Source organism: Silene latifolia, chromosome Y (genome assembly GCF_048544455.1).
Source record: "Silene latifolia isolate original U9 population chromosome Y, ASM4854445v1, whole genome shotgun sequence".
Lineage (NCBI taxonomy): Eukaryota > Viridiplantae > Streptophyta > Magnoliopsida > Caryophyllales > Caryophyllaceae > Silene > Silene latifolia.
This window is the reverse complement of record NC_133538.1, coordinates 70,059,752-70,084,659: the sequence shown is the minus strand read 5'-3', so window position 1 is coordinate 70,084,659 and position 24,908 is coordinate 70,059,752. Positions and strand designations below refer to the sequence as shown.

The window sequence follows — 24,908 nt, the reverse complement described above, 5'->3', positions numbered from 1 at the left end:
AGAAGAAGTCCTCAAACCATTTCTCATCACGGGATTTGGACACGTGTCTGAAGGGAGCCTCTCCACGGCCCCGAAATGAGAATTGACCCCTACCTAGGGACCTAATGTTGTACATATGGGCTAGATCGCCCAGAGTGATAGAGTTACCAGTGCTCTGACCGGCGGCCAGGGAGTAAAGAAGAACCCTCCAGATGGCGGCAGAAATTTGTGCCATGGCGAAATTATTCGTAAAGATGAAGTCTTAGATGAGTTTGGGAATACGAAAACGAAGGCCATATTTAAACGGGTACAAAGAAAAGCAGATCCATCCGGGACGAAGGGCGTCGGCTTTCTGACCCGGTTCAGGGATGGCAATATCCACCCCGTCACCAAGACCAAGCAAACCCTTGATCGTGGGAATGTCAGCAGCAGTCAAAGAAGAGTCGCAGTCGTGGGGATACTTATAGGGTCCACGAGAAGGAAAGGTTGGGTCAAGGTTGCGGTCAGGGGGTGCGGAGGTTGATCGAGTTTTACCCATGGTGGAAAAGAGAAAATGGAAATTAAAGGAGAAAAGGGGAAGAATACCTGGTGAAAGAGACAGAGGGGAGTGGAACAGTGAAGCCGGCAAGATGAAATAGGATGGAAGTTGAGGGTTTAGAGAGAGGGAGAGTTTTTAAAATGGTTTGGAGTAAATGAAAGTACAAAGTGGGGGTTGGGATTATAAAGAGGAGAGAGGGAGTAGGGTGCGAGAAAAGAGGAGTGGGGCGACTGACGTGATGGAGCTGCATGAAAAGAAGTACAAATGACGGCTTAGGGTTTTAGCATTTGATCACGTAAATTCCTTGCTCGACACCTCGAAGCGTACCTCACAAGAAATTTGGGGCAAACTGTTTGGGCTAAAAATAGCATAATAAGGAAGGCCCACTTAATGAAATAAAAGGCTATGGGAGGAGTGATAAGGAGGAAGGAAGCCCGTAATTAGGAAAAGGGGAACGGGCTGAAAGAGGACCAGGGGCCCATCAGAGGAGATGTCCGGATTAAGGAAAGGCAAGTTAGGGAGAAGTTAGGGAGATCAGGGAGAATCGGGGAAGGCGGCCAAGTATGGAAAGAGTTCTTATGGAAATTATATCTCCTTTCCAGAATCAATGTAGGACATATCTAGGGTTCTCACCCTATAAATAGCCAAGAAAGCAAATCGAGAAGGACATTTAACAACGCATCCACACACATACTTACGCTAAGGCATTAGCACATTCTTATACCCAAATATACATCCGTCCAAGATCTTGCATGTCTGACACCTCACGCCAACAGGATTAGTTTTACGTTTCAATTGTAATCGTCCTCTTATTCAAGTATAGTGCGATATTTGGCAGGGTACCGTCCCTCCTGCGGTTATTCCCACATTGGGTTTTCCGCGTCACAAAATCTTACGTGTCAATATACATTACGCATTTTATTTCTCTATTTACTTATCAACATATGAACCATCATGCGATCAACCAACGAGTAAGACCGCATTGACCCTAATCAACCAATTCGGTAAAAAATACCTAAACATTAGTATGATTGACAACCTTATTAATATGTTAAACTTGATAATGAGTGAGTATTTTCCTTAGCTAGGGTTAATGGGGAATTAGGGGAAACCAACATGGGTATTGATTCATTCTTAATCTAATATGTCTTCATAATTAATTTGCTTGCTTGTTGTGATTTCAACTTATGCACATGTTATGTTTGATGAAATGCGAGCCTATGAATACTTGCATTTTTTACCCATCACCTATCTTTTCAATGAGACTTGTAAGCATATACACCAACTCGAGCCTCATTAGACCATGCATATTGTTGAATAGGAAAGATTAAGTCGACTTGTAGGTGTTGTACAATCTAATCGATTCGGCTCTAGGAACCAAACCTTCTTAGGGATTGTAAGCTTATACACCAACTTGATCCCATCACAACAATAAGTGCTTGTTATATAATTGAGAACATGTTTGTAAGATCATCTCTCATGAATACCCTATGAGCCTATGACACCGTAGTGCCTTTAATCAATTGTTTACAACCCCTCTATTTGCTTTACTTTGTTTTTATTCATCTTGTTGAGTAGTTTAGTTTATCTCCTACATCAACCCAAATTGTGACACCCTAAGACACAACCATTTGCAATTGAAAATCCTACATCAATACCCATCCCTTGGGATCCGACCTTTACTTGCCTCTTTGCAAATAGTAGTTTGTAAAGTTATAAATATTTTTTTGGTTGGTAGCTTTTGACGACGAGTTTTAAACCGAACAAAAAATAGCGTCGTTGCCGGGGACGGTGTTAAATTGATTTAATTTTCGTTAATTGTTTTTAGTTGTGTCTTTCTTTACCTTAGGGAAGTCAATTTCCTCAATGTTGTTCTAATTGTTTTCGAGTTGTTTGATAATTTGCATGACTAGGAGATCACAAGGTAATCCATTGCCTATTGATCTTGAAATTGAAAGGACCTTAACCAACAATAGAAGAGTTGCTAGAAGAACTTCAAGAGTTATAGATATTGGTGAGATTGTGGACATTCAACCAAATAACATTGAGTATACCAACCCATTTGCAAGAGAAGGAGAGGACAACCCAATACAAAACCCACCACAAAATCAACCCACAATGCCTAAATTCTCATCACATTCCGTACCAACCGAGGAGAACCTACCAAATGGTACTCCTACACCACCATATTTAACCGGTAATTTCATTGCCAAATCTGCATTCATACAACTAGTTGAGAGAAGTCAATTTAGAGGAATGCCTAGTGAAGACCCTCATTCACATATGGAGACTTTTTGTGACTATTGTGATGCGATTTCTCAAACCGGAGTTACTCAAGATCAAATTAGATGGGTATTATTTCCATTCTCCTTGATCGGTACCGCAAAGCAATGGTTGAAGAGCCGAGACAAGGCTACCCTTGGTATTGACTCATGGAAGAAGGTTGCACTTGCCTTCTACAAGAAATTCTATCCTCCAGAGAAGACCAATATGTTGAGAGCCCAAATCACCGGGTTCAAACAAAGGGATGAGGAATCATTGTATGAAGCATGGGAGAGATTTAAGGACACTTGTCGTTCGTGTCCACACCATGGACTTAGCGAGTGGTTCCTTGTACAACAATTTTGGAATGGTCTATATGATGACTCCCACAACATTCTCAATATGGGATCCAATGGAATGTTCACCGAAGTTGATGAAAATTAAACATGGCCCAAAATTGAAGAGATGGCGGTTCATAATTCACAATATATTAGGCCTCGAAAGGCCACTAGAGGAGGAAAGCATGAGGTAGATTCCATCACACAATTGGGTGCTCAACTAAGTACTCATATTGACACCATCAATTTGAAGTTTGAGAAGGCTATGGGTAAGCTTGATGAAGCTTCCAAATCACCCAAACAACATGTTAATGCTATGGTGGCATCATCCTCAATTCCAAGTGGAGTATGTTAGAGTTATGGAACTTTGGGACATGACCAAAGTCAATGTAGGGGAACAAACGAACAAGTGAATGCTTTCCCGGCATAAAAGAGTGGCACCCCTTATTCCAACTATTACAATGAGAATACCAAATTCCATCCAAACCTTTCATACAAGAGCCAAAATGTTCAAAACCCTCAACCAACATACACCCCACCTCCAATGAGAAATCAAGCTCAAAGACCCTTTTATAACCAAAGCCAAGGTTATCAAAATCAACCCTCTTACAATTAATCCAACGACCAACGCTTTGATGTTCAAAAAGAGATCCTCCAAATGCAAAAGAACCAACAATAATTTTTCACCTAAATGCAAAACGATAGCCAAGCCAAAGACAACACCATCAACAACATACTAGCCCACACAAAAATATTGGAAACCCAAATATCTCAAATAACATCTTCTAGCTCTGAAAGACAAAAGGAGCAATTACCACCTCAAAGTAATCCCCCAAGACATGAATCGGTTAGTGTCATCCATTTGAGGAGTGGTACAAGGTATGAAGGGCTGAAGAAGCCAATTGATGAAGACATTGTGGATGCTAATGACAAGCAAAGAGTTGTGGAGAACTCTAAGGAAGAATAACCCACCACCCAAGAGGTTTCAAAGAAGAAGAATGAAGAGAAGGCTAAAGAGCCTATTGTGATTAGACTTCCATTCCCAAGTCGTCAAGCTAAGTCTAAGTTTGATGAACAGCTTGGAAAGTTCATGGAGATTGTGAAGAACTTAGAAGTCTCAATCCCATTCACGGAATTGATCAATCATGTTCCGGCCTATGCAAAGTACATGAAAGATATTCTTACCAAGAAGAAATCCATCCAGAAGCTAGAGACTATTGCCTTTATCAAAGTGAGTAGTGCTATTCTTCAAGGAAGTTCACCTCCAAAACTCAAAGATCCGGGAATCTTCTCTATTCCATACACCATTGGCGACACTACAATTAACAAAGCATTATGTGACCTTGGAGCAAGTGTATATGCCATGCCATACTCGTTATGCAAGAGGATAGGAATGAGAGAGCTCAAGTGCACTAACATTACTCTTCATATGGCGGATCGATCAACAAAGATACCTTTAGGGGTATAAGAGGATGTGCCCGTGAGAATTAGCAAATTCTTCATCCCGGTAGACTTTGGCATTGTAGACATGGAGGAGGATTCCAACATTCCTATCATCCTAGGAAGACCTTTCTTGCACACCGCGGGAACGGTAATTGATGTGAAACATGGAGAACTTACACTTGAAGTAGGAGATGAGATCATCACTTTCAACCTTGACAAAACAATGAGAGCTCCCCGACTACATGAGCCATGCTTCATGGTCGATCATTATAGCCGAGAAAGTGATAGGAAGAAGTTGTCATCTCAATGCAAAGATCAAGCTATGTGTAAAGAATCACCACTCATATGGAAGAAGAAAGTGGATAATCCTCAAGATGCTCCATGCGGAGAGAAAGGAAATTTCAACAACAATGAGAGCTTGAATAGCTCACCACCAATCATGTCAAGTAAGGAATAAGGCCTCATTGGCCATGAGAACAACAAATAGGAGTTACTTTCATCAACTCATGACATCAATGGGGAGCAAGCTAGTGAAGTTTGTGGTCTATGGGATGATGAATTTGAAGGATTAGTCCATCCCTACATTGGCAATGCTATGACCTCAGACCAAGGCTTTGTTGATCCTTGTCATCACATTGACATGGGTCACCATCATGAAGAACAAAATGTGGAAAGATCTATTGAAGATCTTTATAATGATAATGAACATGCCTTCGACTACTTCTACAAAGTGTTGAACAACATCAACAACACCTTGGCTATGCATCCTTGACATCTCATTCAAGAGTGAGAATTTGGTGGAGTCCTCCCTAAACCACCATTTGTAAATATTCTAACCCTTAACTTGCATTTTACTTCTTGTATTGCATTTTTGTCAATTTTGGATTTGCAATTTCATACTTTGATCAAGATATTAAGAGAGAAAGTGAGGGAGGGATTTTAATATGTTTTGATGTGTAGTGTTTTATTTAGTGTGGGGATAGCAATTGCCTAGGCAAACTTAGCTTTCATAGTGCACCCACAATGTTGAAGAAAGGAATGAAGAAAGAATGATACGAGAAATGAAGATCCCCACGGGTGGAACTGAACTCGTGGGTGCTGTACAAGAAAAGATCTGAGCGTCCCAGAGGGAACCCGCTCGTCTTAGAAGTGATCCGAGCATCCTGGCTCTAAGACGCTCGTCTTGGGATAGCTGAAATTGAAAATTTTTAGTTTGTTTAAAACTCTGAGCAGATTACATAGAAGACGCCCGTCTCAGTCTGAAGCCGCTCGTCTCAGGAGCAATCTGCGCGTCCTGGCTGCTTCTAAAATTTTAATTCCACACTGTCTATATATCCGAGCGTCCCCAAGTGAAGACGAGCGCCTCCTGCAGAAATTCGCCCATCTCCTGAAGAATCCGCACGTCTCAGCACGGGTTAGAAATTCCTGAGCTCGCTGTTTAAAGATCCTAGCGTCCCCATTCCAAGACGCCCGTCTCCTACTGCTGAAAGGCTATAACACGGGATTCACCCTCCTTCCCCAAATCATTTCTATCTTATTCAAACACAAACACACAACCCTTTCTCCCTCAAAACCCTCAATCCCCTCATCAACAAAACACAAATTCCTCAACCAAATTCACATAAATCAAATCAAAAAATCCTTAAATCACAATTAAACTACTCCTTTATCGACAAGAAGCCATCCAAACAACAAATTCCTCACACATTGAGTCGATTTTCTAGGGTTTCAAAACAAATTCAAAAATCTTAAATCGATTTGGGAATTGATTGAAGCTTGAGGAGACTAGAAGCATTCAAGCAAAACTTTGGTTTGTTGATACAATCTTGACAAGGAGAAGAACATGGCAAGAACAAAAGGTGGAAACAAGGCACCCACAACCTCCAATCTTTCCAAAAGGCAACAAGCTCTTTTAGCCTCAAAGGCTATGGTAGTGCATCAACCAAGGGTGGAGATTCAAGAAGTTGCTACTCCTATGGTGGAAGCTACTCCTACTCCGGTCATTGAACAATTACAAGATTATCCAGAGGTAACTTTCATAAACGATTCTTATAGGAAATCATTTGTATCCCTTTCTAGAAAGACTATTTTGCCTACCGAATTCATATGCTAAGATGCCTTAGACAAGTTGGGTGTTCTTGAGAGGACTAAGAATTTTTTTCGAGTCTATGAAGTTGAAAACACTCTTTGACATGCAAGAATTGACTTACCCCTCCCTTACCATGGAGTTTATAAGCTCTTTGAAGGTGAATAAGGTAGAGACCCGGAAAAATATTGAATTCCGCCTTGAAAATAAGGATAGACGAATGTGGATAAGTGAGTTTGGCAAAGTGTTTGGTCTTGAAGAACACTCTCATTGTGGGAAGAAGCCCTTGAAATATGATCCCGCACATCTATGGAAAGCAATCACCGGGCGAAAATTTAAATCCTTCCATGAGTGTCATGTTCTTTATGTCCACCATCCGGGCATAAGAGTGTGGCATAAGGTTGTGGGAAACACTTTAATTGCAAGAAAAGGCACCAATCACTTTACCGAGCTCGACTTTGTCTACCTTGAGTCCACCATGAATGTCAACAAAAAGTTCACCAAGGAATACAACATACTTCAACTCTTGAACGGTGGCTTACAATTGACCATGGTAAAGATGGAGTGGCTTTTATTGTGAATGGAGGATTCGTAACATGGTTAGCCAAACACTTTAACCCGGATTTCAACAAAGAGAAGACATATAAACTGGTTAAAGGAGGCAAACTTCTTGATTTAGCCACTATGATCAACAAGTTCCATTGGGTCAAGAATGATAATCTTGACAACAAGTATGAGTGGCTCACTAAAGAAGCTAAGTCATTCATCTTGCCTAACAAGATATGCCGCCTCAATATCCGAAGTCCAAGCTACCTTCTACCCGTCTCCAATGAAGCCTAGATGATTATGAAGCAACATAGGGAATCGAATGCCAAGCCCTCCTCCTCCTCTATTGTGACTCCACCTTATCCATTTACCTACCATGAATTCACAACAATTGGTACTAATGTCGTGGTAGGCAACGACTATTTGACTCAATTAATGCACCATATGCATAAGGAAGCTCATGAGGATCGGGTCAATGCTTACCGGGCTCAATATCCGCCCCTCCCACACTTAGCTAGGCAAGGACTCCTTGATCCACCATGTCCTTTGCCTAGATGGAAGGATAGGGAAGTATTCTTTTCGAGTGCTCCTAGAGATGCCACTGTGAATAGTGAAGTTGCTAAGCGGAAGGAGATTGTTGTTGAGAGCGGGGAAGGTAGTGACTCTTGCCATGAGGAAGAAGAGGAAGAAGTGCAAAGTTCAAGTGATGATGAAGATGGTGAAGCCTCCGGGTCCATGAAGGTAGATGATGATGATGAGGAAGATGATGATAGTGATGAAGATGTCGCCATGAGCGACAATTGAGGATTGACAAGCTTTTTGGAGGATGCCACATATCCCATTGTGAGTTTCCTACACCTCCTGTAGCTTTGTTTATTTCTCGTGTTTTCAAAATTTTTTATCTTGATCAATTGTTTTGAGTCCTAGCAACACTTATAGGACTCCCAACTCGGTTGCATTGATGTGTCTTATATTGTTCCCACTTTTGAAAATCCAAAATAACAATTAGTTCATGCATTGCATACTTGTGCATGAACTCCCCCATTTTTACACTAGAAATCGTGTCTTACTTGGTTTGGGGAAGTTCAAGCACAAGCATTGGGAGTTAATTTAAATTAGCTCTCCAACCAATAAATTCAGGCATCATTTAGTGTAATTTAGAAGGCATCACTTGTTTATATGTCATGTAGCTTGCATAGTAGTGTAGAAATCATGCATTCTCATTTAGCTTGCATAATTTCCTATCGTATTGGTCATTGAGGACAATGCCCATACTAGCGTGGGGATGGGAAATTCTAACTTGACTTTTAAATAAAAAAAATAATAAAAAATGAAAAATTTTGAAAAATACAAAACATGTCTTTTTATTTCATAAACATAAAAATCATAAAAATTTGAAAATTTGAAAAACCAAAAACATGTTCATTCCTTTATAGTATAGAATTGTATATATTTTGTATATACTTGCTTGTGTTTGTTTGTCCTTCTTTTTCATTGATCGACTATGCCACATCCGAGACATGAGGATTATGAAGACCGCATGGTATGATCTTTCCAATCTCCTTTTTCCTCTCTATGTTAATGACTATGTGGCTTTATTTTTATTCATACGGTATACACCAATGTGATTCTAGGAGTTGCATTTAGTTGTTTATATGGCATACTAGTTGGTAGAAGCATTTGCATTAGGTTGTATATATGTTAGTTGCATCATGGCATGTAGTTGCATTTTAGGAAAATTTTGTGAAAACAACTATTTGGGAAGCTTGACAAGTGTATATAAGGCCCTTGTAGATACTTTTTCTTCTTAAGACTTTTCTCATTAGAATGCTTGTAAAACACCCTAGGATCTGTCATGCTAGTATACTTTGACCCATGGATTAAGGCCTAGTCAAGAGTACCTTATGGTGTGATATCTCCTTGGCTACCGTTTATTCCAAGGTGACCCTTGAAACCATACAACCATCTTCCACATTCTACCACATTTTGTGTAATACCACTCATTTTTCACAAAGAAAATTATTTAAAGTTTTCTAAAATCGAACTTGAGGACAAAGTTCCTTTGAAGGTGAGAAGATTGTGATACCCCAAATATTTAAGATTTTAATATTTATTTTATAAAGAAAGAAAAAAGGTTAAAGCTATGGAATATTTGATATTTCCTATATTGTGTACAAGTACAATTTGACTTTTCCTATGGTCGACAAGTTTCCAAGTCCTACATGTATCATTCATATTACTTATTATAAATATCAAATCAAACCATGTACCATTAGATTTTCTCTTTATGAAACGAATCAAACCGAGAAAGGCCTCATTTCACCCGGTTTTGGACCTCGTCACAATTTGAGGTCTAACACAAAAACCGTCTAAGAAGTCATGGCTCCAATCGTCCTAATTCTTATCTTGGGTGAGTTTGGGACGTTTTTGTGTAGGATCTTTTATCTCCTAGAGCTACAATTCATATTTTAATTGAAGAAAAATTGCAAAGGTACAACGGGACCCGGTTTTGAACAATGAGCTAAATGTCGCTATCAATCTTTCTTTTTTTGTTCCAACAAAGCTCAAAGGACTTTTTGGCTGCAGCATGGAAGTCTTACACGGTTTCTCAAGCCCCCAATCAGTCCATATAATCATAAATAAGAAGTTGAGCTACAAACAAGGAAGATTGGACTATTAGTTTACTTTCTTTACTTTATGTCATTTTCTTTTCAGCATTGTAAGAGTCCTTGGCTGCCGTTTTTTTGGTCTTTAGCTGCTCATTTTGTGGCCCTTAGATGCAACTAGTAATCAAGGGTCAAGACTGTAAGCCTTGGTCTATATAAACCAAGCTAGGCACTTGAGAACTTCAGATTTGAATGAACATTAATATAAGTGAAAACCTAGTTTTTTCTCTTAAAATTCTTTGCTTTGTGCTAGAAGACCCTCCTATGCTTAGTGCTAGGGGTTGAGTGAGTTCTTTGCTAGGTGATTAAACAAGCTCTTAGTCTTAAACCTTTGCTTAGTACTTGGTTTAATTCATATCCAATTCACTCGATCTTTAGCATTTGAGTCTCGGTTTTCAGCTCCATTTCTGTCCAAAATTCGAGTCTTAGTAGTTTTATTCAAAATTGGTTATCAGAGCTTTGGTTAACAACACAAAAGCCTTTCTTTGTGAGTTCATTATACCCTAACCACATTAAAAACACAAAAAACAACCATGAGTGAGGAAAGACTTGCTGGAATTGAAACACAAGTTACTCAACTTTCTGAAAAATGTGATTTGTTGCTAGATTCTTTCAATGTTATCCTGGCTAATATTCCAACACCACCACCAAGAGGAAGAGGACAACCACCTAGAGGCAGGGGTAGAGGCCGTGGCCTCATGGGAGGAGGACGAGCTCATGGTGGCCGTGAGGAAGAGGAGCTTTCAGATTCGGAGGAATCCATGGCCGAGGCCTTTCATGGAGAGCCCAACAAAGACTTAAAGGTAGAGATTCCTGATTTTCATGGTAGTTTAAACCCCGAGGATTTGTTAGATAGGTTTAGGACCATTGAAAGAGTCTTTGAGTTTAAATGTTATTCCGATAGCAAAACTTTTAAAGTTGCAATCTTGAAACTCAAAGGCTATGCCTCCCTTTGGTATGAGAACTTAAAAAATCAGAGAAGAAGGGATGGTAAGGAACCTATTAAGTCTTGGTTAAAACTGAAAAAGAAGCTTAATGAGAAGTTTATACCTAAAGAGTACACTCAAGACATTTTCATTAAGCTCACACAACTTAAACAAGACCAACAACCACTTGAGTCATATCTTAGAGACTTTGAACAACTTACCTTGCAATGTGAACTCAATGAAAAGCCCGAACAAAAGATTGCTAGATTTGTTGAAGGTTTAGATACTAAGATTGCTCATAAGGTTAGAATGCAACAAGTATGGTCCTTTGATGAAGCCGTTAATTTGGCTTTACGGTGGGTAAAGGGAAGGCTACAACCACCAAACCAACCGCCAAAACAGCCACCTTTAAACCCCCAACCGGTTTCAAAATTAATGAACCACCCTCTCAAAACAAAACCCCCATACTTGACAAAGGAAAAATAGCCGAAACCTCACAAAAAAAGACCATGCCTCTCAAAAAATGTTACCAATGCCAAGGTTATGGTCACTTTGCCAAAGAATGCTCAACCAAGAGAGCCCTTAGTAGCTTTGAAGTGGTTCATTGGGGTGATGATGATATCCTTGTGTGTGATGAGGATGAAGGAGGGACGGACCATGAGGAGGCTGATGTGGTTATGCCGGATGCGGGTCTTAGCTTGGTTACTTGGAGATTGATGCATACCCAATCCCAACCCTTGGAAATGGACCAAAGACAACAAATTTTTAGGTCTAAGTGCACCATTAAGGGAAGAGTTTGCAATCTTATCATTGATGGAGGGAGTTGTACCAATGTAGCCTCTAGTACTCTCATTGAAAAATTATCATTTCCTACACAAGACCATCCCAGTCCTTATAAATTAAGGTGGCTTAACAAAGGGGCTGAAGTTAGAGTGGATAAGCAATGCCTTGTGACATTCTCTATTGGTAAGAACTATTCGGATGAAGCTCTTTGTGATGTTCTACCTATGGATGCTTGTCATCTTCTTCTTGGAAGACCTTGGGAGTTTGATAGGGATTCGGTACACCATGGGAGAGACAACACTTACACCTTCAAGTTTGGCTCAAGAAAGGTCATTCTAACCCCACTTCCATCCGGCCTTAAGCATACTACACCACCATCCATGCTTGAGCCTTCAAAAGAGGTATTATTGATCGATGAGGCCGAGATGCTCCAAGAGTTAAAGGGTGATGACAATGTTTATGCTCTTGTTGCAAAAGATGTGGCTTTTGGGCAGAATGTTTTACTTCCTAAGGAGGTCCAAGAGCTCCTCCAATCCTATGAAGATGTGTTCCCAAATGAGCTTCCAAGTGGCTTGCCTCCTCTTAGGGGCATTGAGCATCAAATTGATTTCATTCCAGGTGCTACATTACCAACAAGGCTGCCTATAGAAGTGATCCTAAAGCTACTCAAGAATTACAACAACAAATTGGAGATCTTGTGAGCAAAGGCTTTGTGAGAGAGTCCCTTAGTCCGTGTGCTGTTCCGGCCCTCTTAGTGCCAAAGAAAGATGGGTCTTGGAGGATGTGTACGGATAGTAGAGCTATCAACAACATTATTATCAAGTATAGGTTTCTCATACCTAGGCTTGATGACATCTTGGATGAGCTTAGTGGAGCTCAATTATTTTCAAAGATTGATTTAAGGAAAGGCTATCACCAAGTAAGGATCAAAGAAGGAGATGAATAGAAAACGGCATTCAAAACTAAACATGGATTATATGAATGGCTTGTGATGCTCTTTGGTCTTTCTAATGCACCAAGTACCTTCATGAGACTTATGACCGAGGTACTTAGACCTTACTTGCGCAGATTTGTGGTTGTTTACTTTGATGATATCTTGGTCTATAGTCCTTCCAAAGAAGAGCACCTCAAGCATTTGCAAGTGTTGTTTGAAACTCTTAGGGAGCACAAGTTGTATGGCAAGCTTGATAAGTGTTCTTTTATGCAAAATGAAGTCCAATTCTTGGGCTTTATCATTTCTGACCGAGGCATATTGAATGATCAAGAGAAGGTTAAGGCAATCAAATCATGGCCTATACCTAAGAACATCACGGATGTAAGGAGTTTCCATGGGTTGGCATCATTCTATAGGAGGTTCATCAAAGATTTTAGCACACTTATGGCTCCTATAACCGAATGTATGAAGAAAGGGGAGTTCAAATGGGGAGACAAGGCTGAATCATCCTTCAATATCATCAAAGAGAAGCTTTGTGAGTCTCATATTCTTACTTTGCCAAATTTCATTAAGTTGTTTGAAGTTGAGTGTGTTGCTAGTGGCATTGGCATTGGGGCTGTCCTTGTTCAAGAGCACAAGTCAATTGCTTACTTTAGTGAGAAATTGAGTGGTGCCAAGCTCAATTATTCAACCTATGATAAGGAGTTCTATGCTATTGTTCGAGCCTTAACCCATTGGAGTCACTACTTAAAACCCCGACCATTTGTCCTCCATTCAGATCATGAGGCTCTCAAATACATTAATGGTCAACACAAGCTCAATCATAGGCATGCTAAATGGGTGGAGTTCTTACAATCCTTCAACTTCTCAACCAAGTACATAGAGGGGAAAGATAATATAGTGGCTGATACATTGTCAAGGAGGTTCATTATGTTGAGGTTCATGGATCAGAGGGTCCTTGGGTTCGAGTACATGAAAGAATTATATGTGGAAGATCCGGATTTTAAAGAAGAATGGGAGCTCCTTCAATCTGGCCAAATCAAGCTCAAGAGCAAGTACTTGGTTCAAAATGGGTTTTATTCTTTGGAAACAAATTGTGTGTGCCTAGGGGACCTTATAGAAATCTATTAATAAGGGAAGTTCACTCCAACGGTCTTGCCTGGCACTTTGGCATTCAAAAGACCTATGACATACTCCAAGAGCAATTCTATTGGCCTAAGATGTTAGGGGATGTCCAAGATGTGATCAAGAGGTGTGCTCCTTGTCAACAATCAAAATCCTACTTCCAAACAGGCCCCTACACTCCTTTGCCGGTTCCAAATCAGCCATGGGAAGACATAAGCATGGATTTCATTGTTGCTTTACCAAGAACTCAAAGAGGGAAGGATTCAATCATGGTGGTTGTGGATAGATTTAGCAAAATGGCTCATTTCATTGCTTGCAAGAAAACCGAAGATGCAACTAGTGTGTCCGAGCTCTATTTCAAAGAAGTGGTCAAGTTACATGGTACTCCTAAGTCCATTGTCTCGGATAGGGATTCCAAGTTCATGAGTCATTTTTGGAGGATGTTATGGAAGCTATTCAAAACAAGGCTCTTGTTTAGCACCTCCCATCACCCTCAAACTGATGGGCAAACGGAAGTCACCAATAAGACCTTGGGGAGGATCCTTAGATGCACGGTTGCTAGGTCATTGAAAGATTGGGACCTCAAGTTAGCTCAAGCCGAGTTTGCCTTCAACCGAGCACCCTCTACAACCACGGGCAAGTCTCCATTTGAGGTGGTATATAGTGTGGGTTAATATCCGTATACTACCCCTTATATTGCAGGACTATAACGTAAAATTTACATGCAATTTATAGTCATAAAGCGATAAAACAATAGAAACGATAAGTGTATAGAAATCAACCTCGGGTCCTTTTAATTGCGGCGTAAAGATCAGAAATCTAAGCAGATTCCCTCCTAATCGTTGCACCCAAGACTTGGTCCGAGATATGCCCTTGTGCTAGAACAGTGTTCTCCGATTGCCTTGCAATATAGGGAGAACTGTTGTGAGTTTTGTCGAGATGTGAGATCTCAGTTTCTACAGAGAAGAATGCTCTTTCGAAACCCTAATTTTCTCTCAAAATGATGATTAGGTTTAACAGAAGGAGGAGGTCTCCTTTTGTTCTCCTATTCGGCCGAGAACCGTGACCCACACAGGGAATTGGGCTTCCACTTCCCCTTGGTTTTAACTCGAGGTCCGGTTCGTTAATTACTAAAATGTATATGACGGGTTTGTATTATAAACTGTTATCGGTTATCGGAAATTAAGGCATCAGCTAATAATACGGGTTAGCTGAATTATTAATACGTGTCCGACAAAACAAAGATTGTATAATTATTTTAATATACATTTAATTAAATATAAATCACGTATATTTAATTTCACGAATTAATCGTTAATTCGCCTTAGCCCATGATATTTAATCCGTATTAAATATAATATCTCAACATCACGTATTTGACTAATTACTTAGTCAAATAACTCGGACTAACTGGTTAGTCAATTTTGGCATCTACATGACAGTATTTTCATACCGTCACATCTCTCGAACGTATCCTATAGGTGTGACTTTTAGGGACCAGTTGATCACCGCCATCTGTATGACAATAACGTCAAACTTATCTAGCAAGCCAACCGTTATTGATAAACGTGGATCAACTGATAATAATACCAAAGTATGCCCTTTGATCCTTTTAGAGGTTTATAAGTCCTTGCACTAATCATTAAGGACACCAACCCCAACAAGCTCCCACTTGTCCGTACAAGTGTATGTGCAATGACGTTATCCGCACTAACTGGAGGACACAAGCCCCAACAAACTCCCACTTGTCCGAACAAGTGTAGGTGCGATAACCGATTCTCATATTCATTTAAAATCTCTCCCACTCAATGTAAAACAATTTGCAGATCTGGATCCACAAAGGTCGTATTTTACAATCGATCTGTATCTAGAGTGGTTTCCCCGACTAGAGAGTAACTTAACTGATAAAACGAATCCGTATCCGAGCATGGCCATGCATTTCGATTCTGACTCCTCGAGTGGCCCTGAGAAATATCGAGTACCTGATAAAGGCTGAATATTTCCTTCAACTCGACTCCTTCCGATCTAAGCACAGCATGAAATGACCCAGAAAAAATCTACTTGGCCCCCTGTTACGGATGACCGTGAGAAAGAAACCAAAGTCACCCAAAATCTGCCGTAGTCTCAAGAGACAGTCGATAGTCAAAGAATCGACTCTTAGGATCACCATGGAGGTCCTATCCACGACCGGGCAACGAATGTTATAAAACATTTAGGACTCCACGTCGATGTCACAATTGTGTCCTCACGAAATATCCGTATAAATCGCCTCTGTGATTGGTCGAGTCAACTGTTGACTTATGGCTCGTTGAACCCACCATCAACCAACGTCACGAGAATAATTGCGAGTTATCACTCATGTGGGCAATTAAGGACTAACAAGATATGATGTTTGTTCAATTCACTTTGTGGTGTTCAAAATTGTCGTACAATTCCACATGAAAAACAAAATATATATATAAAATATCAAAACGATGATGTCGTATAGAGTACAAAGGAGAATGAATCTGATCCATAAAAGAGTACTACAACTCAGGAACACGTTTGATTCCCATGGAATTTACGTGCCCTTCATGCTTATCTTGTCGTAATGCTTTAGTGAGAGGATCTGCTATGTTATCATCTGTAGCAATCTTTTCTATCACTACTATCTTTTGCTCCACGTAATCCCGGATTAGATGAGCTTTCCGTTGTACATGTCTAGACTTGTTGCTAGACTTAGGCTCCTTAGCTTGGAAGATGGCACCACTATTGTCGCAATAGATGGTGATCGGGTCATTCGAACTAGGCACTACGGATAGTCCATGTAAGAATTGACGCATCCATATCGCTTCCTTTGTTGCTTGAGGACGCGGCATAGTACTCGGACTCGGTCGTAGAATCTCTTTGTAACAGTTTGTTTCGAACTCTTCCACCGATGCAGCGCCATTAAGAGTAAAAACGAATCCGGACTGAGATTTCGAGTCATCTCGATCCGTTTGGAAGCTAGCATCTGCGTAAATCGGCTTAGGTTCGCATAGCTTTTGATCGCCTCCATAAGTCAATGCCCAATCTTTAGTCCTCCGAGGTACTTAAGAATGTTCTTGACCAACCAATGTGGTTCACCTGGTTCTTTGTTGGAATCGACTTGTCATACTCAATGCATATGCCACGTCCGGGCGTGTGCATATCATGGCATACATGATTGATCCTATAGCCGAAGCATAAGGAATCCGTGTCATGCGCTCTTTCTCTTCCGGTGTCTCGGTGCACGAGACTCGCTCAAATGCACCCCAGGAGCCATAGGAAGAAACCCCTTCTTGGAGTTAGTCATCTTTGAATCTCTCTAGGACTTTGTCTATGTAAGACTCCTGATTGAGAGATAACATCCGACGTGATCTATCTCGATAGATACGGATGCCCGTAATTCTTTGCGCCTCTCCCGGATCTTTCATCCGGAAATGGTTTTTCAACCATACTTTCACCGAAGTTAAGAGAGGTATGTCATTCCCAATCAGGAGTATGTCGTCAACATACAATATTAGGAAGACAATCTTGCTCCCACTCGACTTGATATATAGACATGGTTCCTCGACCGATCGAGTAAATCCATTGTCTTTTATCACTTGGTCGAAGCGATGATTCCAACTCCTTGATGCTTGCTTAAGTCCATAAATGGAACGCTTAAGCTTGCACACTTTCTTAGGATGTACTGGATCGATGAAACCTTCGGGTTGTACCATGTACAACTCTTCCTCCAAAAAACCGTTTAAGAAGGCGGTTTTCACATCCATTTGCCAAATTTCATAGTCATGAAAAGCGGCAATCGCTAAGATAATCCGAATGGAACGCAGCATAACTACGGGTGCAAAAATCTCATCGTAGTGCAAACCTGGCACTTGGGTGAAACCTTTTGCAACTAGTCGTGCTTTGTAGATATCTTGCTGACCTTCCACAGAATGCTTTATCTTGTAAAGCCATTTGCATTGAAGGGGACGAACCTTAGCAGGTAAGTCAACAAGATCCCATACGTTGTTCTCATACATAGAGTCCATCTCGGATTTCATGGCCTCAAGCCATAGTTTCGAGTCAGAACTGGTCACGGCACCTTTATAGGTTGCGGGTTCACTACTCGTAAGGAGTAGAACGTCATCTATGTCATGTTCCTCGACCATACCAATGTATCTGTCTGGAGGAATAGAGACTCTTCCCGACCTCCTAGGTTCCTCAGGAATGTTAACCGCAGCCGGGATTGAAGGAATAGGTTCCTCCAATAGTTGCTCGGTATTTGGTTCTGGAATCTCCGACAGGTCGAAGGTTCTATCACTCTTTGCATTCTCGAGAAATTCCTTCTCTAAGAATGTCGCACTAGCCGCAACAAAAACACGTTGTTCGGTTGGCGAATAGAAGTAATGACCACGTGATCCTTTAGGATAACCTATAAAGTATGTCTTGACCGATCGCGGGCCGAGCTTATCTTCCGGTCTCCACTTGACATAAGCCTCGCAGCCCCAAACCCGTATAAAGGACAAGTTAGGGACCGTTCCCTTCCATAGGTCATATGGAGTCTTGTCAACATGACTTTAGACGGACTTCGATTAAGTATTAGAGCGGCTGACAAAAGAGCATAACCCCATAATGAATCGGGTAAAACCGTGTGACTCATCATGGATCGAACCATATCAAGTAGTGTTCGATTTCTCCGTTCGGATACACCGTTCACCGAGGTGTTCCAGGTGGAGTCAAGCGTAGGGCAATCCCACAATCCTTTAGGTGTTGATCAAACTCGTGAGAAAGATACTCGCCACCACGATCCGAACGGTGTTATTATCTTTCTACCCAATAGGTTACGCACCCTATTTTGGTATTCCTTGAATTTCTCAAAGGATTCACTTTTGTGTTTCATTAAGTAGACATAGCCATATCTACTCAAATCGTCCGTGAAAGTGATGAAATACCTATAGCCTTCTCGTGCGGTGATTGACATAGGACCACATACATCCGTGTGTATGAGCCCTAATAGGTCGGCCAGCGCGCATTCCAACACCTTTGAAGGAAATCCGAGTCATCTTACCGATGAGACATGATTCACACGTGCCAAATGATTGAAAATCAAAAGCCGAGATAGCTCCATGTTTGATGAGTCATTTTTTTGCGTTTCTCATTAATGTGTCCCATACGGCAATGCCATAGATACGTTTGATCTTTGTCACCAACCTTTAACTTTTTATTCATTACGTGTAATATTTCATTGGTCGATCTAAAACATAAATTCCATTCATGGAAACGCCTTTAAGTAAATCATATCGTGTAATGAGAAAATGCAAGCATTGTTTTCTATTACAAATGAAAAACCAAGTTTATCAAGCGCGAAAGCAGAAATAATGTTTTTAGAAAGACTGGGTACATAATAGCAATCATATAATGATAACTCAAATCCGCTAGGAAGCTGGATCACATATGTCCCCTTGGAGATGGCGGCTACTCTTGCTCCATTCCCGACACGCAGTCCACCTCACCCTTTACGAGGGGTTCGATGTTTCGGAGCCCTGCACATGATTACACAGATGAGAACCACAACCAGTATCAAGTACCCAAGTTCCGTAACTTGCGTGGTTAATCTCAATCATATGAATAAAAGTAGAAGAGAGAGAAGACATACCAACAGGTTTAACACGACCTGCCTTTAAGTCCTCATGATAAACGGACATGTGCGTCTCAATGCCCATCTTGTGGCAATGATGGCATTCCATGTTTTCACTCTTGCTCTTTGTCATGCCCGATGAGTTGCTCGCCTCACCAGGACCACTCTTACCTGAACCCGACTTCTTGAACTTCGCCTTACCTCTTTGTTAGGTTTGCCGGAGCTTTGCCCTTACCTTTCCCTTTGTTTGACACAACGAGAACATCCTGTTTCGAGCTCCCACTGAACTTCATGTCCTTCTCGGTCTGTACGAGGAGGGAGTGCAATTCATGGGGAGTTTTCTTCAAATCATTCATATAGTAATTCGCTCTGAATTGCGAATAACCATCGTGGAGTGAATGAAGAATACGGTCGATAACAATGTTCTCACGATGTTACTGATTAAAGGTCTCCGTTTCTCGACATTCTCAATCATGCTTTGAGAATGTGTGGGCTAACCGTTGGCCCTTTCTCGAGTCTCGCATCAAAGAAGCGAGTGGTATGCTCATAGGTCACGATTCTCGGTGCTTTCGAGAATTCCTTAGTGAGCGTGGTGAAAATCTTGTTTGCACCTTGGGCTATGAAGCGTTTCTGCAAATTGGGTTCCATTGCAAAAATAAGTACGTTCTTTACCGCACCAGCTTCTAAAGCGAAATCGTTATACTCGTTGATTTCGTTAATTCCAGCCGTGGGGCCTGGGTTTAACGGCATGGGCTCAAGCGGATATCGAGCTTCCCGTCGGCGGCGGCATTCCGTAATCTTTGCCTCCCGATCCATGAAGTTGGATCCGTCATTCTTCATCGGGTAGATGATTCATCGACTCATGAAGATCCTAAGCCAGGACTCACGGTCCAATGTGGCACTTGGCATTGGGTTATCACTTGAACCAGACCATTTGTTGTTAAGCGATTTAAAATCGTGATCTACACTGAAAAAGAAAGAAAAACAAAACGAAATAAGCAACTCATCGAGGTGATCTAAGTCTATTTTAAAATTCATTTTAAACATGTAGACTCTTGCACTTGCATAATTGATCTCCCTCAAGAAAGATACAAGTGATCCCAAGACTCAATTTATGTAAATTGATAAGCCAACTGTTTAGCTAATTCTTCCCTAAGAACTCTTGGTCGATAGATTTCCGTAAATCCTATCTATAGTCCACCATAGTCACAGGATCGTACGAGTGACCATGGTGTTGAGATAAAATAGGTCAATCGGTTCCAACTTACCCGACGTAGAAGGGGTCATAGTATGCCTACCGACGAAGAAGGGACTCATTGGATTTTGACCTATAAAGACCGTTCTCAATTTTAGTTTATACGAGGAAGATCCCATCAACTTAATTGTAATTCATTTTAAGTGAACGAATAACTAGCGTCTGCGTGAATGAATCAATTTAGATGATGGCTTAGCATGATCGTGTGACATACGAATGTCAATGAAAACTAACTCGTGACCTCTATATGTGTCAGTTTTCATGCAATAATTAGGTGGTTTGGTTTTTAGGCGGAATATGATGCAAATTATCGTTGCGAAAAATAAATAAAAGAATGCAATACGTAAATAAAAGGTCCTAGTGTGGCCTATCCTAGTAAAAGAACATAATACAACTTTGGAATCCACCGTTGGACCCGAAAAGCTTGTCTTGATGTTCCATCTTGATCCATGTAGCGGGAGTGAGCATCCGGTCTCCATCTTTGGTCTTCTCAAAATTACAATTAAAATTACAAAATATAAACCTATTTACATTCTAATTAAAAACTGTAATTACAAGTGAAAAATCCAAAACGGAGATACAAGATCTCAAAATACAACCAAGACCGTGTTCCATCATTACGGTAACACGTTCTACTAAGGCCACACTAAGTTACAACTGATTGCAAAATTAAATACCTAATTAAAATGGCATTCACGGCATTCAACAAAACGATAAATAAAAATGCATCAACTAAAAACAAATTCATTCGTGACATAATTCCGTAATTATGTTAAATTTATCCAAACCACCTTTTAATGATTAAAATTCATGTGATAAAACCGCTTCTATCATTCAATTTTAATCTATTATAATCCGTTACTTTAAATATAATTTAAAATAACTTAATGGTACGTGTGTGAACCGTTTCACAATCATAGCGAGTGTACTATATCCGGATAAAGTACATATTGAAGCCAAAAGAAAATTTAAATCAAAAGAAACAAATTTTCAAAGCTGTTAAAGATGAAATCCCTCGATCCAGGGACACAAGTGCTCGATCGAGGGACAGGAGGGCTCGATCGACTGATCTGCAAGTCGATCGAGAGGTATGCCAATCAGGAGGTGCTCGATCGACTAAACTGGTGGTCGATCGAGTACCTATATCAGCAACACTACTCGATCGAGTACAAGGACAACTCGATCGAGCAGAGGGGTTTTGAAAACAGGTCGATCGAGTACAGCAAGGACTCGATCGAGCAAAAGGTTTTGAGACAGGGTCGATCGAGTACAACAGGGACTCGATCGATCAAAAACAAGACAAAAACAGCACTCGATCGAGTAGAAATACGCTCGATCGAATGCAAAAGTGGCTGAAAACCTCTGGAAAAACCAAAACCCTCGTGAAAACTGATTTTCGAGATAAAATCAATTGAAATTTCGATCAAAACGCATCAAAACAAATTTGATAATTGATAAAACATGACATATTGTTATAATCTCTGTATAAAACAACAATATGCATAAAACCAAATCGAGAAAGATGATAAAACCGTGTAATACATGACACGGTTTCAAGCAAATTCTGCCGTGTATACTGGGCACGGGTTTTTAAGCACAAAAACATCGAGAGCAACCGTGTAAACAAGACACGGTTCCCAAAGCAACCATAAAAAAACGCAGCAAATTTAAAAAAAAAAATCTGCCGAGTGAAAAATAGGCTGCCGAGACAAATTTTTAGCCAAAACAAAATCGTTTCAAGATCGTTTTATGAAAAACACATGAAAAATTCACGTGGCCTCGCTCTGATACCACTTGTGGGTTAATATCCGTATACTACCCCTTATATTGCAGGACTATAACGTAAAATTTACATGCAATTTATAGTCATAAAGCGATAAAACAATAGAAACGATAAGTGTATAGAAATCAACCTCGGGTCCTTTTAATTGCGGCGTAAAGATCGAAATCTAAGCGATTCCCTCCTAATCGTTGCACCCAAGACTTGGTCCGAGATATGCCCTTGTGCTAGAACAGTGTTCTCCGATTGCCTTGCAATATAGGGAGAACTGTTGTGAGTTTTGTCGAGATGTGAGATCTCAGTTTCTACAGAGAAGAATGCTCTTTCGAAACCCTAATTTTCTCTCAAAATGATGATTAGGTTTAACAGAAGGAGGAGGTCTCCTTTTGTTCTCCTATTCGGCCGAGAACCGTGACCCACACAGGGAATTGGGCTTCCACTTCCCCTTGGTTTTAACTCGAGGTCCGGTTCGTTAATTACTAAAATGTATATGACGGGTTTGTATTATAAACTGTTATCGGTTATCGGAAATTAAGGCATCAGCTAATAATACGGGTTAGTTGAATTATTAATACGTGTCCGACAAAACAGTATTGTATAATTATTTTAATATACATTTAATTAAATATAAATCACGTATATTTAATTTCACGAATTAACTGGTTAATTCGCCTTAGCCCATGATATTTAATCCGTATTAAATATAATATCTCAACATCACGTATTTGACTAATTACTTAGTCAAATAACTCGGACTAACTGGTTAGTCAATTTTGGCATCTACATGACAGTATTTTCATACCGTCACATCTCTCGAACGTATCCTATAGGTGTGACTTTTAGGGACCAGTTGATCACCGCCATCTGTATGACAATAACGTCAAACTTATCTAGCAAGCCAACCGTTATTGATAAACGTGGATCAACTGATAATAATACCAAAGTATGCCCTTTGATCCTTTTAGAGGTTTATAAGTCCTTGCACTAACTGTTAAGGACACCAACCCCAACATATAGCGTGAATCCTATGATGCCTACTGATTTGGCACCCATCAAGAGGAATACCATTGATTATGATGCAAAGAAAAGAGTTGAACAAATGCTCCATATCCATGAACAAGTCAAGAAGCAAATTGAGAAGGCTAATGAGGCTCATAAGGCCAAATCCAAGGGTGTTAAGGGCAACAAAAGCTTTGAACCCGGAGATCTTGTTTGGATACACTTGAGAAAATAAAGATTTCCAGAAAAGAGGAAGAATAAGCTCATGCCTAGAGCTGATGGTCCATTCGAAGTACTTGAGAAGTTCGGGTCCAATGCATACAAGATAAACCTTCCCGGAGAATATGGAGTCCATGGAACTTTCAATGTTGGGGATTTAAGTCCTTATTATGAAGAGATTGAGGAGGATAAGCTCGAGGATTTGAGGGAAAATCCTTTTCAAGAAGAGGAGATTGAAACGAATCAAACCGAGAAATGCCTCATTTCACCCGGTTTTGGACCTCGTCACAATTTGAGGTCTAACACCAAAACCGTCTAGGAAGTTATGGCTCCAACCGTCCTAATTCTTATCTTGGGTGTGTTTGGGACGTTTTTGTCTAAGATCTTTTATCTCCTAGAGCTACCATTCAGATTTTAATTGAAGAAACATTGCAAAGGTACAAGGGGACCCGGTTTTGAACAATGAGCTAAATGTCGCTATCAATCTTTCTTCTTTTGTTCCAACAAAGCTGAAGGGACTTTTTGGCTGCAGCATGGAAGTCTTAAACGGTTTCTCAAGCCCCCAATCAGTCCATATAATCATAAATAAGAAGTTGAGCTACAAACAAGGAAGATTGGACTATTAGTTTACTTGCTTTACTTTATGTCATTTTCTTTTCAGCATTGTAAGAGTCCTTGGCTGCCGTTTTTTTTGTCTTTAGCTGCTCATTTTGTGGCCCTTAGATGCAACTAGTAATCAAGGGTCAAGATTGTAAACCTTGGTCTATATAAACCAAGCTAGGCACTTGAGAACTTCAGATTTGAATGAACATTAATATAAGTGAAAACCTAGTTTTTTTTCTCTTAAAATTCTTTGCTTTGTGCTAGAAGACCCTCCTATGCTTAGTGCTAGGGGTTGAGTGAGTTCTTTGCTAGGTGCTTGAACAAGCTCTTAGTCATAAACCTTGGCTTAGTACTTGGTTTAATTCATATCCAATTCACTCGATCTTTAGCATTTGAGTCTCGGTTTTCAGCTCAATTTCTGTCCAAAATTTGAGTCTTAGTAGTTTTATTCCACTTTACCTCTAAAACAATTGTGGCGTATGCTATGACCCTCCACAAGGTAATATCACCCCTTGTTCATAATATTTTCCATAATTATTCCAACCACTATATCTATTGGTCATATATTCGTCCACGGGCGTCATCGGTCATATGCCTTCCTTATTTATTTTCCAGATTGTAATTTATTCCTAGTCATTCTATAATCTGTTACCGATTGATTTTCTTGGATAAAAAGGTAACACGATTCTACCAATCCTATTATTATTATTATCGTTCGAGGTTGTGTGATTTTGTTAACTATTCTTGGTGCACTGTGATTTATATGTTTAAACGAATTGCGGTGTTGTTATATAATATGTAGT

The 24,908-nt window shown here is 40.2% G+C and overlaps 1 protein-coding gene and 1 non-coding gene across 2 annotated transcripts; one reads left to right on the top strand and one right to left on the bottom strand.

Annotated features, from left to right (window-relative positions):
• Positions 1 to 3,007: 3,007 nt before the first annotated feature.
• LOC141635939 (small nucleolar RNA R71) lies at positions 3,008 to 3,114 on the bottom strand. The gene has a single exon (XR_012540592.1). It is a non-coding gene; the product is annotated as a small nucleolar RNA R71 (small nucleolar RNA).
• Positions 3,115 to 9,750: 6,636 nt separating this feature from the next.
• Positions 9,751 to 24,558, top strand: LOC141633046 (uncharacterized). The gene is made up of 2 exons (XM_074445540.1): positions 9,751 to 14,291; positions 23,302 to 24,558. Exon 1 carries the CDS (start codon positions 11,294 to 11,296, stop codon positions 12,266 to 12,268), a length of 975 nt encoding a protein of 324 aa, XP_074301641.1. The 5' UTR covers positions 9,751 to 11,293; the 3' UTR covers positions 12,269 to 14,291; positions 23,302 to 24,558.
• The last annotated feature ends 350 nt before the right edge of the window (positions 24,559 to 24,908 follow it).